The 16,681-nt window shown below is 38.5% G+C and overlaps 1 protein-coding gene across 1 annotated transcript; it reads left to right on the plus strand.

The window, feature by feature from the left end:
• Nucleotides 3,460–6,002, plus strand: LOC107646644 (protein FAR1-RELATED SEQUENCE 5-like). Its single transcript, XM_016350819.1, has 7 exons — nucleotides 3,460–3,716; nucleotides 3,873–4,304; nucleotides 4,443–4,893; nucleotides 4,957–5,220; nucleotides 5,642–5,754; nucleotides 5,848–5,898; nucleotides 5,987–6,002. Exons 1-7 carry the CDS (start codon nucleotides 3,460–3,462, stop codon nucleotides 6,000–6,002), a joined length of 1,584 nt encoding a protein of 527 aa, XP_016206305.1.

A 16,681-nucleotide genomic window follows, 5' to 3' on the forward strand; every position in this document is an offset into this window, starting at 1 on the left:
AAATAAATAATTTAAAAAATATTTATTAAAATAAATACTTTTCTCTTATTTCGTGTAACAGGTGGACGCAACATGTATATATCTTATTTAGAGTGTAAACGAAATATATGTATTTTTTTTAAAAAATTAAAAATAATAAAAATAATATATGTATTTACATATGCCAATTGAATATAAAAGAACAACGGTACGACAGAAAATGGTTAGCGGCCTGGCAATGGAGGTAGGGAATGGAAGCAGAACCCTGTTTTAGAAAGATAATTGGGTTCAAGGCGGTCCTCTGAAAGCGAGTTTTCCAAGACTCTTCTCCATTTCAAATCAGCAAGGTGATGTGATACGGGACTGTGGGTTTTGGGATGGCTTGGAGTGGATTTAAAATTTTCATTAGAGGAGAGAGTTGTTCCAATAGGAGATGGACCTAGTCCATCACCTTCACGAGAGGTTAAGACCAGTGAAGCTCTCAACGAATCGAGATGATGCTATTGTGTGGAAGTTTGATAAGAAGGGTGTCTTTTCTACTAGCTCTGTTCTACAAGTCATCCAATCGGAAACTCTGACTGATGAGATCAAGTTATAGTTTCACCAATCACTAGTGCGATTTGGAGCAGCGTGGTACCCCCGAGAGTGGAGCTATTTGAATGGTTTGTGTTAGTTGGTAGAGTTAATACCAAGGAGCGATTGAGCAGATTGGGTGTTATCCCTATTATTGACAATGCTTGTGTCCTGTGTAAAAAGGAGACAGAATCTGTACAGCATTTATTTCTCCTATGTGAGGTTACATGGCAGGTGTGGTGCACATGGTTGAGGTATTTTCGTACAGATTGGGCTGTTCCTAGTACCATAAAAAGGCTGTTTGAAAGTTGGACATGAATGCACATTGGAAAACAAGAGCAAAGGAAGTGGCTGACTGGATTCTTTGCAGTGATCTGGAATATCTGGTGGGAACAGAACAATAGAATTTTTAACAATAAAGAAGTAGGTGTTGCGAAAATACAAAGCAGGACGGTTTTGAGCTACAAAGAATGGACTTCCAGTGATTCTGGTGGGTGTTGAGGGCAGTACTTGGGAGCCAAGGAAATTGATGTCTCTCCTGTAGGCAGTTTCTTTTGTGTTGAGCTTTCTTTTATTTATTGTTATTTATGCTCCACTCTATTGTGTTGAGCTTTCTTTGTTTAAAAAAAATAATAAAAAATATTAATAATATCAATAATCCAAACTTTTAGCATGCAATTAGTACATAAAAAGATTGGTAGAAGAGATTAAAATGGATATATTTGATCAATTAGTACTAAAAAAGAATACATAAAATTTTTTAAATTAAATTATGATCCAATTGAATTGATTTAAATTTGAAAAATAAAAATAATCGCTTGCCAAGTATTTGATGGGGATAATGGGAACGTGGGAGATAACCGTTTCAATTCTCTTCCCACTATCCATCAGCCTCTCCTAACTATTGACAAACGGTTATCTCATCTTTTTGTGTTTTATTTATCGCTTCCCGTCTTTCAATTTCTAGAAGTGGTCATAATTATCGTATTTATTCTCATCATGAAACTTGAACACGTACAAATTTTTTATTTTTCAAATTTAAATCAATTTAATTGAATCATAATTTAATCTAAAATTTTTTATGTACTTTTTTAGTACTAATTAATCAAACATATCCATTTTAATCTCTCCTACCAATTTTTTTATGTACTAATTGCATGCTAAAAGTTTGGATTATTAATATTTTTTTTGTTATTTTCAAAATTTTTTTAAAAAAAATACATGTATCTCGTTTACATTTATATCTCGTTTACAGTCGCGTCCACCTGTCTTATCTCGTTTACACGGTAAACGAGATATATACAAAATTATCTCGTTTACTGTGTAAACGAGATAAGAGAGAAGTATTTATTTTAATAAATATTTTTTAAATTATTTATTTCAGTAATTATTATAATTAATTTATTTATTAAAATAAAAAATCCTAGAAATTGGACCAGCCAATCAATATCATTAGCTGAATTTAACAATTGAATATATTAAGTCTTCCTTATTAGTATAAGGGTAGTGCTACGGTGATGAAAGAAAAAATTTTTCTTATATGCTGAAGCAACGAGGAGAAGTTGGTTGGTGGACATGTGTCAAGTTGTTTCCTAAAAAACAGCAACTCTGACTAGAAGCAGAAATGATAGACTGTAACAGGTAAAACAGATTAATGATATAAGTATTCTGTTGTGTTAATTTTTGTGATTAAATGTTTGGGCTATTTTTATTTCAAGCCCAATAAGAATTTTTTTGCAGTTGGGTTATTTATTCAACATAAATGGATTGAGATGCTACCTTATCCCAATAATAACTACTACTATGTGAAAAAAGTGTCGAAAGAATTAGGGTAACGCAAACTCTGTATCGGTGTTAGGAGGGGGAAGGCTGACGGCAGTAGACGATGAAAGGCCTGAAAAATTGAAGGGTATGAAGGGAAAGGAACGGGAGCAGGGCTGATTAGTGTTGGTACCATTTAAGCCGGTAAGTTTTTCCAACAGAACACATGAAATCGATCCCAAATTTTTTTTATTTGTAAGTGTTATTGGGAATTTGTTGGTAATGCATATAATTTGTGATGTAAGATATTTTTCTGACGTAATGATGGTTGAGAATAATTTTTTAGAAATAAAAAGAGCTTGTTGTTGTTGCTGCATGATTGATTGTAAAAATCTTTAGCCTAAATTGATGAGTAAGTGTAGCGTGCTTTCTTCATATGTCAAAATGAAGTGATATTTAGGATAAGTGGACTTAATCCGTAGAGATGCAGGTATATCATGTATTGGGGTTAGTTAGTACTGCAAAGGTGTGGATTAGTGAGTATAGTGTGATGTTTTTCAGGAAAGATTATATTCTGCGACTCAGGTATTGTATTTGGAATTAATCAATCACATTGGTGAGGAGATTTTTTGTTGCTGTCTTACTAATCAATTAATTTTATTATTTATTTTGATGCAAATTTTCTTCCAGGGTATTCGTTGTTGAATTTATTAAACTCAATTTCATTGAAAATTTTAATGGCTGAGAGTGGATATAAAATGTTGGATGAAGAAGTCGGTGACTATGGAGATGTATTGCAGTTGAGTAAGGAAAAGATAATGAGTAAGGCATTCTGAAGCGATGAAGCAGAATATAAATTTTACAGGAGGTTCGGCAAATGTTTTGGTTTTGGTATTTGAAAGGGTGACTTGGGAAAAGATGAAAGTGGAAGGGTTATTCGTAGGAGAATTTTTTGTAACAGAGCGGACCTGAGACAACGTCATCACTATGATAGGCTCGATAGGTAGAGAGGTCACAAACCGAAAACACACAAATTGTGAGGCAAACTTGTCAGCCTACCTTGATGTGGTCAGTGGTATATGGAGGGTGAGAAAAATAGTATTGGATCATAACCATGATTTAACTCCGGCATATATGGTTCATATGATGACGAATTTTAGAGAAATAATTTGTTCTGCCAAGGCACAAATATCTGGTATGCAGGCTCATGGTGTTCCGACGTCTAAAATTCTGGGGTATATGGTTGGACGGGCTGGTGGCTATTCTTTAATGGGCTTCACTAAGAAGGATGCATACAATTATATTAACAAGGCTAAGCGTGCAAAGATTATTGATGGTGACTCTAACGCCGTTGTTGTATATTTGGAGGAAAAAGCGGGAGCCGATCCGATGTCGATGGCTAGGTATAATGTTACTAAGGATAAATATCGGAGATGTTTTGGGCCGATGGTGGCAGTAGAGTTGATTACCAATACTTTGGGGATGTTCTAGCCTTTGATTCGACGTACAAGAAAAATAAATATCGGGAGACCGCTGTTGATATTTTCTGGTGTGAATAGCCATAAGCAGACGACAATATTTGGGTTTGGCTTGGTGTTAGATGAAAGCGTTGGGTCTTATAAGTGGTTGCTGGAAAATTTGTTGGAAGTCATGTGTAACAAGAAGCCGTCAATTGTAGTCACGAATGGCTGTGATTCGATGAAAGCTGCAATCAAGTCTGTTTTTTCGGAGGCAGTACATCGATTGTGTGCTTGGCATATGGAGAAGAATGTAACCGCTGATGTGAAGGAAGAGGGACTGCGGCAATGTTTCACCTGGTGGCTGTACTCAGATATGGAAATAGATGAATTCGAGGCTAAGTGGGATGATGCTGTTGAAGAGTATGGGTTACAAAATAGTTTTTGGGCCAAAGAAACTTTTCAGAAGAGGATGATGTGGGCAAATGCGTATCTACAAGACAAGTTCTGTGCAGGTTTTTGGACAACATCCCGGTGCGAAGGCATTAACGCGTACGTGAAGAATTTTCTTAAGTCTAGGCACAGTCTCCTTGATATGGTTTAAAATTTGGAGTTGGTCGTGCGAGAGTACCGAAATAACGAATTACTTGCACAATTTAGATCACTCCATAGGATGCCGGTTATGACAACTTGTTTGGATCCTCTTGAAAAGTATGCTGCAGATGTATACACACGGGAGATATTCGTTGATGCGAAGAAGGAAATAGTCGGTGTCGGTGCAATTAATTTTGTAGCCAAGATTAGATGTTCAACTACAATGGTGTACACATTGGAGGAATACGGTGACCCAGGTAGAGAGATGATAGTGTTGTACGATAGGGTTTCAAGGAAAATGGAGTGCCGATGCAATTTTTGGAGCCAAAAGGGAATTCCTTGTCGTCACATATTTTTTGTAATGAAGCATGAGCATTTGACTCAAATTCCTGAAAGGCTGGTTCTGAAGAGGTGGCGCAAGGATGCAAAGTCATTGGATAAATATGCCGAGATAACGGAAGTTGGTAGTGAAAGGGGTTTCTTACTGCGCCATGGTGCACTTCATGCAGCCGCACAGTGGATGCTATATGTTGGAGCTAGGAGCTCATCGTCGTTCACACATGCGCTTAACGGTCTCCATACACTGTGTTAGGAACTGGATAGAGGCCTTGAAAATGTCCGTCAGAAGAAAGCACACGATACGGTTGATTTACATGACCCTGATGTGGTGAAGACCAAGGGTGCCCCTCGTGTTAGGAAGCAGGGCGGACGGAAGAGGTGCTGCACCCGTTGCCAAAAAATAGGGCACACAAAATGGCACTGCAATGCGGACCGTGCCTTTGTTTCAAAAGCTGAAGACAACAAAGATTTTGAGGCAACAAATTTAGGGTCGGAGGGGTCATCGCCAACAGAAACGGTGAAAACGCCACATATCCTTTCTTATTGTAGCAAGTATATCATGTGTTTCAAAAATTATGAGTTTTTATTCCTATTGATGTCTTCATTTCCCTGATTAGCGTGCAGGTCCGATTCGACAAGGGCAAAAAGGGTGATCCTAAACCCAACAAATTGGCTATGTAGGTAGATTTAAAGGAATCAGGTTCGAAGAATAGATTAGAAGATGAAATACCTACTGCAACTGTATGTAGTGAGACTATGGAATGCGACAGGAACGTGAAAAGTAACACAGGTACGTGGTTTTAGTAAGTTTGTCCTAGTTAAAAATCTCAGTTTCGCACTCATGTTCTAGTGGCACCGAATAACAAATTCTCAAACCAAATGTCGTGATTATATATACTTTAACTTGTGCAGCTGATGACTCAAATAATTGATATCAGTGCAAGACTGGGTTCGAGGCTCCCAGCATAATTGTTAACCGAAGATCGATTTCATTAGAGAAATCAGTTTCATTATATTATAACTGTGCTTTACGCTATTTGTTTTCTGAAGTGTAAGTTTCTCTCCTTGCTTGAGTATAGTATTGGTTGAGTGGCTGACTGCCTAATTTAGTACCAATGAAATGTTATTTGTTCCACTGATTAAGGAAATTTGGAAAACAAATTATATCCTTTCTATGGAGAATTATTGCGACCAGGTATTTTCAATTGGAGTACATACATTGGATGAAGTGTGTATATTAGACTTATATTTGTGGTTGAAAGAACTACAATTATCATGTGCAGAAACATTGAAGAATAACATGAGAATAATGAAACCAATAATAACACTAGTAATAGTAAGGATAAAAATAATTCAAAGTCTTGGAAATACTCACGTGACTACTTCCATTTAGTCTACTACCCTTATTATTAGTCAACCGATCATGATCATAAGTTAGACTCATATGTTTTAAGCAGGCGTGTTCTCTTTGCCTTGTTGTCCAAACGGTCCTGAATTAAAATGGTTCAATATTCATGAAGCAAAGGCGATGTATAGGTTGTTAAGTGACATGTGGTAACGGGATTTATTAGTAGTAAAAATGAGTCAATGCAACCAAAAATCTACCATATCATGGGGTTTAGTTTTTCGTGACTCATGGTAACTAGTATATCTAACCTTAAACCTACTCACTCATGCCGACCTTAGTATGCCCATGTTGAACGCCATGTATTCCGCATGGACAAGTGTAGTGAATGAAATATGGGATAACATTTCATTTAGAACATCTATCTATTGAGGAACATTCACAACATGCCATACAATAATATTTTTTTCTGCGTACAATTGAGGCCACTAATTCAAGAGCAAAAAATTTATCACTGTCAACTATGGACACAAAAAAATTTAGTGCCACCCAGATTTTATTTGATGCATTTAACGCCAAAAAATGTTAATCCGACAAGTATGGTCACATGACCAATTTTTCAACCTAGATTGCACTTCGCTCGTCTTGAGCAAAAAAAGGGAGCACCGACAAAGTTATGAATGCAGGCAAATTCATCAACCCAAAGATCCATTATTGCATTTGAAAGAGCATTCAAACGCCCAAAAATATTGTCATATGATCCACATGCAATTTAGGGACTCCCGCAGGGCTACGGGTCCTTTTTCTTGGTCTAACTCCTTTCATGTATGAACCAATCATGTTCCTGTCCCAAAATTGAACGGCCTTCTGTTGAACTTCTTCGGAGATTGGGTTGTGGTCACCTGTCACAAGATCAATAGCAATGGTCATTCTGGTGGTGTCGTTGACCTCCTGAAATGAGAACGCACAATGGTAATATATATAGGCTCATTGTGACCGAACAAACGTCAACCTAAAACATATACAAGTTAGAAACCATTTCCTGAACCATTTTATTATCTAACTTGAAGGTCGTACGATTCCCATAAATCGTATTGGATCATCCACTCTGCAACCCAAACCCCGCAGTCCATGTTGTAAACACGAGGCACTTATAATGAATAAAGTAAGCATGACAAATGGAACATTTCAAAGAGTTGACAACATACGAGTCTACAACCTGTTGCGAAATGTGTGGCTCATGGATCCTAAATTTTGATATACACTTCGGAACAGTGGTCTTAGACTCGTATGCCAACTTGTCAGACAACAATAACTCAAGCAAACGAGCCTACAGTAATAAGTGAGATACAACAGTCAGAAACATGTATGTCATCAAGCTTAAAAATTTTAAAGCTTTGGGAAACAAATTTTGCATATTGTTGATCAGGCAAACAGGTCATTGAAAAAATAAACAAAACATTGAAGCCAATAATATCCAAAAACCAAAAAAAAAAAAACCACTGCATGATTACACGAGAATCAGTGGTGAGAGGAACGCACAACTTTCAGTATTTGGTCTATTCGAGCCTGTCGCTCGTTACTAGACTTCAATGAATCCAAATAAATCAAATTCTGATTCCACATGTCAACAATCATCAAATACCAGTGACGTCCCATGTGAAGAGGAACGTAAATCTGCACCGACACGGACACTAGCCATTGAGATTCTAATTATGATGACAGTTTATTTGGTTAGTAAATTTTTATGGTGTGAGAAGGCTTACCTTCAGTAGATTGTCGGCAAAAACCATTGGTGCACGAAATTGTAATGTCAATGTTCACATTACTCTCTTATAACTTTGCACAACTAACCAGCAAGTGCACTGGGTCGTCCAAGTAATACCTTACGTGAGTAAGGGTCGAATCCCACGGAGATTGTTGGTTTGAAGCAAGCTATGGTTATCTTATTATTCTTAGTCAGGATGCCAACAACAGTGTTTTTCAAGTTCAATTGTAAAAAGTGAGAGGGCATAAATATAAATACTTATTGTGCAATGATGGAGAATATATTGGAGTTTTGGAGATGCTTTGTCTTCTGAAATTCTGCTTTCTTCTGTTTTCTGATTCACGCATGCAAGTCCTCCTATGGCAAGCTGTGTGTTAGTGGATCACCGTTGTCAATGGCTACCATCCATCCTTCCAGTGAAAAGGGTCCAGGTGCGCTGTCACCGTACGGCTAATCATCTGCAGGTTCTCAATCGTACCGGAATAGGATTTACTATCCTTTTGCGTCTGTCACTACGCCCAGCACTCGCGAGTTTGAAGCTCATCACAGTCATTCAGTCCCTGAATCCTACTCGGAATACCATAGACAAGGTTTAGACTTTCCGGATTCTCTTGAATGCTGCCATCAATCTAGCTTATACCACGAAGATTCTGATTAAGAGTTCCAAGAAATATTCATTCATTCTACGGTGGAACAGAAGTGGTTGTCAAGCACACGTTCGTGGGGGAATGATGATGATTGTCACGTTCATCACATTCATGTTGAAGTGCGAATGGATATCTTAGATAGGAACACACATGTTTGAATGGAAAACAGAAATACTTGCATTAATTCATCGAGACACAGCAGAGCTCCTCACCCCCAACAATGGAGTTTAGAAACTCATGCTGTCAAAGAGTACAAAGTTTAGATCTAAAATGTCATGAGATACAAAATAAATCTCTAAAAGTTGTTTAAATACTAAACTAGTAACCTAGGTTTACAGAAAATGAGTAAACTATGATAGATAGTGCAGAAATCTACTTCTGGGGCCCACTTGGTGTGTGCTGGGGCTGAGACTAAAGCTTCTAACGTGCCTGGGCTGTTTTGGGCGTTCAACGCCAGGCTATAACCTGTTTCTGGCATTGAACTCCAACTTGTAACGTGTTTCTGGCGCTGGACGCCAGACTACAACATGGAACTGGCATTGAACGCCAGTTTACGTCGTCTATCCTTGAGCAAAGTATGGACTATTATATACTGGATGTCTACTTTCCAACGCAATTGGAAGCGCGTCAATTGGACTCCTGTAGCTCCAGAAATTCCATTCCGAGTGCAGAGAGGTCAGGATCCAACAGCATCAGCAGTCCTTTTTCAGCCTGAATCAGATTTTTGCTCAGCTCCCTCAATTTCAGTCAGAAATTACCTGAAATTACAGAAAAACACACAAACTCATAGAAAAGTCCAGAAATATGAATTTTGCCTAGAAACTAATGAAAATAAACTAAAAATAAACTAAAACATACTAAAAACTATATGAAATTAACCCCAAAAAGCGTATAAAATATCCGCTCATCACAACACCAAACTTAAAATGTTGCTTGTCCTCAAGCAACTAGATAAATAATATAGAACACAAATGAGTTAAGAAACAATAATATCTCAGAGTTTTTGAGTGAAGCTCAGATTCTAATTAAATGAGCGGGGCTAGTAGCTTTTTGCTTCCGAACAGTTTTGGCATCTCACTTTATCCATTGAACCTCAGAATGATTGGCATCTATAGGAACTTAAAATTCAGATAGTGTTATTGATTCTCCTAGTTCAGTATGTTGATTCTTGAACACAGCTACTTCGTGGCCCTAAGCACTTTGTTTTCCAGTATTACCACCGGATACATAAATGCCACAGACACATAATTGGGTGAACCTTTTCAGATTGTGACTCAGCTTTGCTAAAGCCCCCAATTAGAGGTGTCCAGGGTTCTTAAGCACACTCTTCTCTTTGCTTTGGACCTTGACTTTAACCGCTCAGTCTCAAGTTTTCACTTGACACCTTCACGCCACAAGCACATGGTTAGGGACAGCTTGGTTTAGCCGCTTAGACCAGGATTTGATTTCTTTAGGCCCTCCTATCCACTGATGCTCAAAGCCTTGGATCCTTTTTATTACCCTTGCCTTTTGGTTTTAAGGGTTATTGGCTTTTTCTGCTTGCTTTTTTTTTTTTGCAAGCTTTGTATTCACTGCTTTTTCTTGCTTCAAGAATCATTTTTATGATTTTTCAAATTACCAATAACATGTCTCATGTTTATCATTCTTTCAAGAGCCAACATATTTAACATTCAAGAACATCAAATTCCAAAGACATATGTACTGTTCAAGCATTCATTCAGAAGGCAGAAAGCATTGTCACCACATGTAAACAATTAGAATTTGTTTTATTAAAAACTCGAAAATTATTGCCTCCTTGTTCTAAAGAAAATCTTCTATTTTATTCATGTTTAATGATGATGAGAAAAATAAATTATAGCTTAATTGGGGATAAAATCACAATATAAATACTAATTACCATTATATGACTCCTAAGGTGAAACTCAAATAATAGAAAAAAAGTTATCACAGGGTTAAGGTTAAGATCAGAACTTAACAACCTTGACTTTGGGAAGCGGATGCCTCTTTAGTCTGTGGGGTGCTTGGCCCTTCAAGAGATAGTTTCTGACGCTTTAGTTCTCTTAATTCACGCCCTTGCACCTCTTGTTCTCTGAGGTTTGTTCTCATCATTCTCCTATTGAAGGAGTCTGGGTCATCTTTCAGCTGAGGTAGCTTAAAGATCTCCCTGATTTTGTCAAAGTGGATGTGAACAATCTTTCCTCTGACCACAGTTCTATAGTCATAGAGGGCAGCTCCAGATATTCTCTGCCTGTTTGTTTGCCACAGATTAGCGTAGAATTCTTGAACCATATTCCTTCCCACTTTCGTTTCAGGATTAGCTAGGACTTCCCAGTTCCAGTTTCGAATCTGCTCTTGGATCTCCGAATATTCATCTTCTTTCAGATCGAACTTGACTTCTGGGATCACAGATCTTAGACCCATTATTTTGTAGTAATGGTCTGAATGTTCTTTGGTTAAGAACCTCCCTTGATTCCAAAGTGGTTTTAGAACACTCTCTTTCTTGCCTCTTGGAGTGGGTTATTTTCCTTTAGGAGCCATGATCTTAGTGGGTATGGTTTAGTGATCACGGATAAACACACCAAACTTAGAGGATTGCTTGTCCTCAAGCAAAAGAAAAGAAAGAAAAGGGATAGAAGGAGAGCTAGTGTTGAATGGTGGATGAGAGGAAGGAGGCCGAATGTGTTTTTAAAAGGGAGGGGGTGGGTTTTCGAAAATAGGGAGAAAGATAAGATAGAAGATATGATTTAAAAAGAGATAAGTATGATAAGAAAAGATATAATTTAAAATTGAAGAGATATGAAAGATATTTGAAAAAGATAATATGGAGATTTTAAAAAAAAGATATTGATTAGTTGAAAAGATTTTTGAATGAAAAGAGATAGATTTGTTTTGAAAATTTTGAAAAAAAGTTGAATTGGATTGAAAAAAAGGATTTGTGCTTATGGATTAAGATACATTTGATATTTTTAAAGTAGGGTTTTTAGAAATTAGGGATTTTAGAAATCAGGGTTTGTAACATGTTTATGCAAGAAATCATGAATTGAAACATGAAAATTAAAATTAAATTGAAAAATTTGAAGTAAAAACGAATTTACCTCCTCCCCACTATCCTGGCGTTTGAACGCCCAAACGCTGCATGTTTTGGGCGTTCAATGCCCAACTGCTGCTTCTCCTGGGCGTTCAACGCCCAGCTGTTGCTTCTTTCTGGCGTTGAACGCCAGGAACTCCTTTGTCACTGGGCGTTTTTCTGAACGCCCAGGACGCTGTAAATCTGGCGTTAAACACCCAAAACAGACTTTTACTGGCGTTTTCTTGCCAGTGAGTTCTTTTTTCTCTGTTTTGTGTGCAGAATCCTTCTGTAACCCTGTAAACTTATACAATTGACTCTTTACCTTAGTATCAATGAACTTTATATAAACAAATAAAATCAAGAATAGGGCAAAATGCTTAGAGGAAGTGATGCCCCATGGCTGGGTTGCCTCCCAGCAAGCGCTTCTTTATTGTCTTTAGCTGGACCTTGCTGAGTTTTTAATCTAGCCTCAGCCTTGAGCACTCTTGCTCAACATTGCCTTCAAGATAGTGCTTGATTCTCTGTCCATTAACAATGAACTTCTTATCAGAATCAATATCTTGAAGCTCCACATAACCATATGGTGATACACTTGTAATCACATATGGTCCTCTCCACCGGGACTTCAGTTTCCCGGGAAATAGCCTGAGCCTAGATTTAAACAACAGAACCTTTTGTCCTGGTTCAAAGATTCTAGATGACAGCTTTCTGTCATGCCACCTTTTTTATTTCTCTTTGTAAAGCTTGTCATTTTCGAAAGCAGTGAATTTGAATTCCTCTAGCTTATTCAGCTGGAGCAATCTTTTCTCTCCAGCTAATTTGGCATCAAAGTTAAGGAATCTGGTTGTCCAGTAGGCCTTATGTTCCAGTTCCACGGGCAGGTGACAAGCCTTACCATACACAAGTTGGTAAGGAGAGGTCCCTATGGGAGTCTTGAATGCTGTTTTGTAAGTCCACAGAGCATCATCCAAACTTCGTGCCCAATCCTTTCTACGGGTACTTACAGTTCGTTCCAGGATTCTTTTTAGTTCTCTGTTAGAGACTTCAGCTTGCCCATTTGTCTATGGATGATATGGAGTTGCCACCTTATGGCGAATCCCATATCGGACCATAGCAGAGTAAAGCTGTTTGTTGCAGAAGTGAGTGCCCCCATCATTGATTAGTACCCTAGGGACACCAAATCTGCTGAATATATATTTCTGAAGGAACTTTAGTACTGTTTTAGTATCATTAGTGGGTGTGGCAATGGCCTCTACCCATTTTGATACATAGTCAACTGCCACCAGAATATAAGTGTTTGAGTATGATGGTGGGAAAGGCCCCATGAAATCAATTCCCCATACATCAAACAACTCAATCTCCAAGATTCCTTGTTGAGACATAGCATAACTATGAGGCAAATTACCAGCTCTCTGGCAACTGTCACAGTTACGTACAAACTCTCGGGAATCTCTATAGAGTGTAGGCCAGTAGAAACCACATTGGAGGACCTTGGTGGCTGTTCGCTCACCTCCGAAATGGCCTCCATATTGTGATCCATGGAAATGCCATAGGATCCTCTGGCGCTTCTTCTCTAGGCACACACCTACGGATTATTCCGTCTGCAGATCTCTTAAAGAGATAGGGTTCATCCCACAAGTAGTACTTTGCATCAGTAATTAATTTTTTCTTTTGTTGCCTGCTGTACTCCTTGGGAATGAACCTTGTAGCTTTGTAGTTTGCAATGTCTGCAAACCATGGTAATTCCTGAATGGCGAACAAATGCTCATCCAGAAAGGTTTCAGAGATCTCAATAGAGGGGGAGGATGCCCCTTCCACTGGTTCTATCCGGGACAGATGGTCAGCCACTTGGTTTTCTGTCCCTTTTCTGTCTCTTATTTCTATATCAAACTCTTGCAGAAGTAACACCCATCTTATGAGTCTGGGTTTTGAATCCTGCTTTGTGAGTAGATATTTAAGAGCAGCATGATCTGTGTACACAATCACTTTTGATCCTACTAAGTATGATCTAAACTTGTCAATGGCCCTGGGGATCTACTGCAATCTGGTTGTAGCCTGAATAGCCATCCAAAAAGTAGTAGTAATTATGACCTGCTAGTCTTTCTAGCATCTGGTCTATGAATGGTAAAGGAAAATGATCCTTTTTGGTGGCTGTATTGAGCCTTCTGTAATCAATACACATGCGCCACCCTGTAACTGTTCTTGTAGGAACCGGTTCATTTTTTTCATTATGAACCACTGTCATGCCTCTCTTTGGACAACTTGAACAGGACTCACCCAGGGGCTATCAGAAATAGGATAAATAATCCCAGCCTCCAGTAATTTAGTAACCTCTTTCTGCACCACTTCCTTCATGGCTGGATTTAGCCGCCTCTGTGGTTGAACCACTGGCTTACCATCATCCTCCAATAGGATCTTGTGCATGCATCTAGCTGGGCTTATACCCCTAAGGTCACTTATGGACCACCCAAGAGCTGCCTTGTGTGTCCTTAGCACTTGGATTAGTGCTTCCTCTTCCTGTGGATTTAAAGCAGAGCTTATGATCACTGGAAAAGTATCACCTTCTCCCAGAAATGCATATTTCAGGGATGGTGGTAATGGTTTGAGCTCGGGTTTAGGAGGTTTTTCCTCTCCCTGAGGAAATTTCAGAGGCTCTTTTAATTCCTCTGAATCCTCTAGGTCAGGCGGAACATCTTTAAAGATGTCTTCCAGCTCTGATTCGAGACTCTCAGCCATGTTGATCTCCTCCACCAGAGAGTCAATAAGATCAACTTTCATGCAGTCTTTTGGTGTGTCTGGATGCTGCATGGCATTGACAGCATTCAATTTAAACTCATCCTCATTGACTCTCAGGATGAGTTCCCCCTTTTGGACATCAATGAGAGTTCGTCCAGTTGCTAGGAAAGGTCTTCCTAGAATGAGAGTAGCACTCTTGTGCTCCTCCATTTCCAGCACAACAAAGTCGGTGGGAAAGGCGAATGGCCCAACCCTGACAATCATGCCCTCAATCACGCCTGATGGGTATTTAATGGAGCCATCAGCAAGTTGGAGACATATCCGGGTTGGTTTAACTTCTTCAGTTAAACCAAGCGTTCTGATGGTGGATGCAGGTATCAGGTTGATGCTTGCCCCAAGATCGCATAAACCTGTCCTGGTGCAATTTTCCTCTAATGTGCATGGTATCAGAAAGCTTCTGGGATCTTTAAGCTTTTCAGGAAAGCTTTTAAGAATGACTGCACTGCATTCTTTAGTGAGGAGAACTCTTTCAGTTTCTCTCCAATCCTTCTTATGACTCAAGATCTCTTTCATGAACTTGGCGTAAGAGGGTATTTGCTCAAGTGCTTCTGCAAACGAAATCTTTATTTCAAGAGTCCTGAGATAATCTGCAAAGCGAGCAAATTGCTTATCCTGCTCCTCTTGGCGGAGTTTTTGAGGATAAGGTATCTTGGCTTTATATTCCTCAACCTTGGTTGCTGCAGGTTTATTTCCTACAAAAGTGGTTGAAGAAGCCTTTTTAGATGGGTTGTCATCAGCACTTGTGTGTGTCTGATCCCTCTCTGGCAATTGAGTGCTAGAGTTAGAAGCTGGAGTGACATTAGACGCCAACTCCTCATCTGTTCCTGGCGTCTGAACGCCAGTTTCTTGCGTGTTTCTGGCGTTGAACGCCAGTCCTGAGCATGGTCTGGGCATTCAGCGCCAGCCTTCCACCCAATTTCTGGCGTTTTAATGCCAGAGTAATCTTTTCCTGGGCTCTTACTGTCCTCAGATGGATTTTGGGTGGTTTGCTCATTTCTTGGCTTCCTGCTACCTTGAGGTGGGATATTTAATGTTTTCCCACTTCTTAATTGAACTGCTTGGCATTCTTCTGTTATTTGTTTTGACAGCTGCTGTTTTATTTGCTTCAATTGTTCTTCCATATTTAGATTAGCCATTCTTGTCTCTTGTAGTCTATCTTTGAATTCGGCTAACTGCTGTGTTAGAAAGTCTAATTGCTGATTGAATTCAGCAGCTTGTTCTACAGGACTAAGTTCAGCAGTTACTGTTTTAGCCTTTTCTTTCATGGAAGGGTCACTGCTTAGGTACAGATGCTGATTTTTGGCAACTGTATCAATGAGCTCTTGAGCTTCTTCAATTGTCTTTCTCATGTGGATAGATCCACCAGCTGAGTAGTCTAGAGAGATCTGAGCTCTTTCTGTAAGCCCATAATAGAAGATGTCTAACTGAACCCACTCTGAAAACATTTCAGAGGGGCATTTTCTTAGCATCTCTCTGTATATCTCCCAGGCATCATAAAGAGATTCATTATCTCCTTGTTTAAAGCCTTGGATGTCCAGCCTTAGCTGTGTCATCCGTTTTGGAGGAAAGTATTGATTCAGGAATTTTTCTGTCAGCTGTTTCCATGTCCTTATGCTGGCCTTAGGTTGGTTATTTAACCACCTCTTGGCTTGGTCTTTTACAGCAAATGGAAATAGTAATAATCTGTAGACATCCTGATCTACTTCCTTATCATGTGCTGTGTCAGCAATTTGTAAAAACTGTGCCAGAAACTCTGTAGGTTCTTCCTGTGGAAGACCGGAATACTGGCAGCTTTGCTGCACCATGATAATGAGCTGAGGATTCAACTCAAAGCTACTGACTCCAATGGAGGGTATGTAGATACTACTCCCATATGAAGTAGTAGAGGGGTTAGCATATATGACCCCAGAGTCCTTCTGGACTGTTCATTTCCACTTAGATCCATGATGGAGAAAGGGAGATGATGTAAAATAAAAAAATAAAAAAAAATTATTTTTATTTATTTATTTATTTATTTCGAAAATAAAATAAATTAAAATAAAATAAATAAAAATGGGTGAAGATTTTCGAAAAAATGAGGAGAGAGAAAGTGGTTAGGAAGTTTTGAAAAGGATATGATGATTTTTGAAAATTTTAAAGGTAAATTTCGAAAATTTGCTTTAAAATAAAGAGAAAAGATATTTTTGAATTTAAAGAGGAGAGAGAAAAACAATAAGATAGCACAAGATTTAAATTTTTTAGATCTAATGCTCCTTGTTTTCGAAAATTTTGGAGGGAAAACACCAAGGAACACCAAACTTAAAAATTTTAAGATCAAGACACAAGGAAAACTTAAGAACACTTTGAAGACTC

Source organism: Arachis ipaensis, chromosome B06 (genome assembly GCF_000816755.2).
Source record: "Arachis ipaensis cultivar K30076 chromosome B06, Araip1.1, whole genome shotgun sequence".
Lineage (NCBI taxonomy): Eukaryota > Viridiplantae > Streptophyta > Magnoliopsida > Fabales > Fabaceae > Arachis > Arachis ipaensis.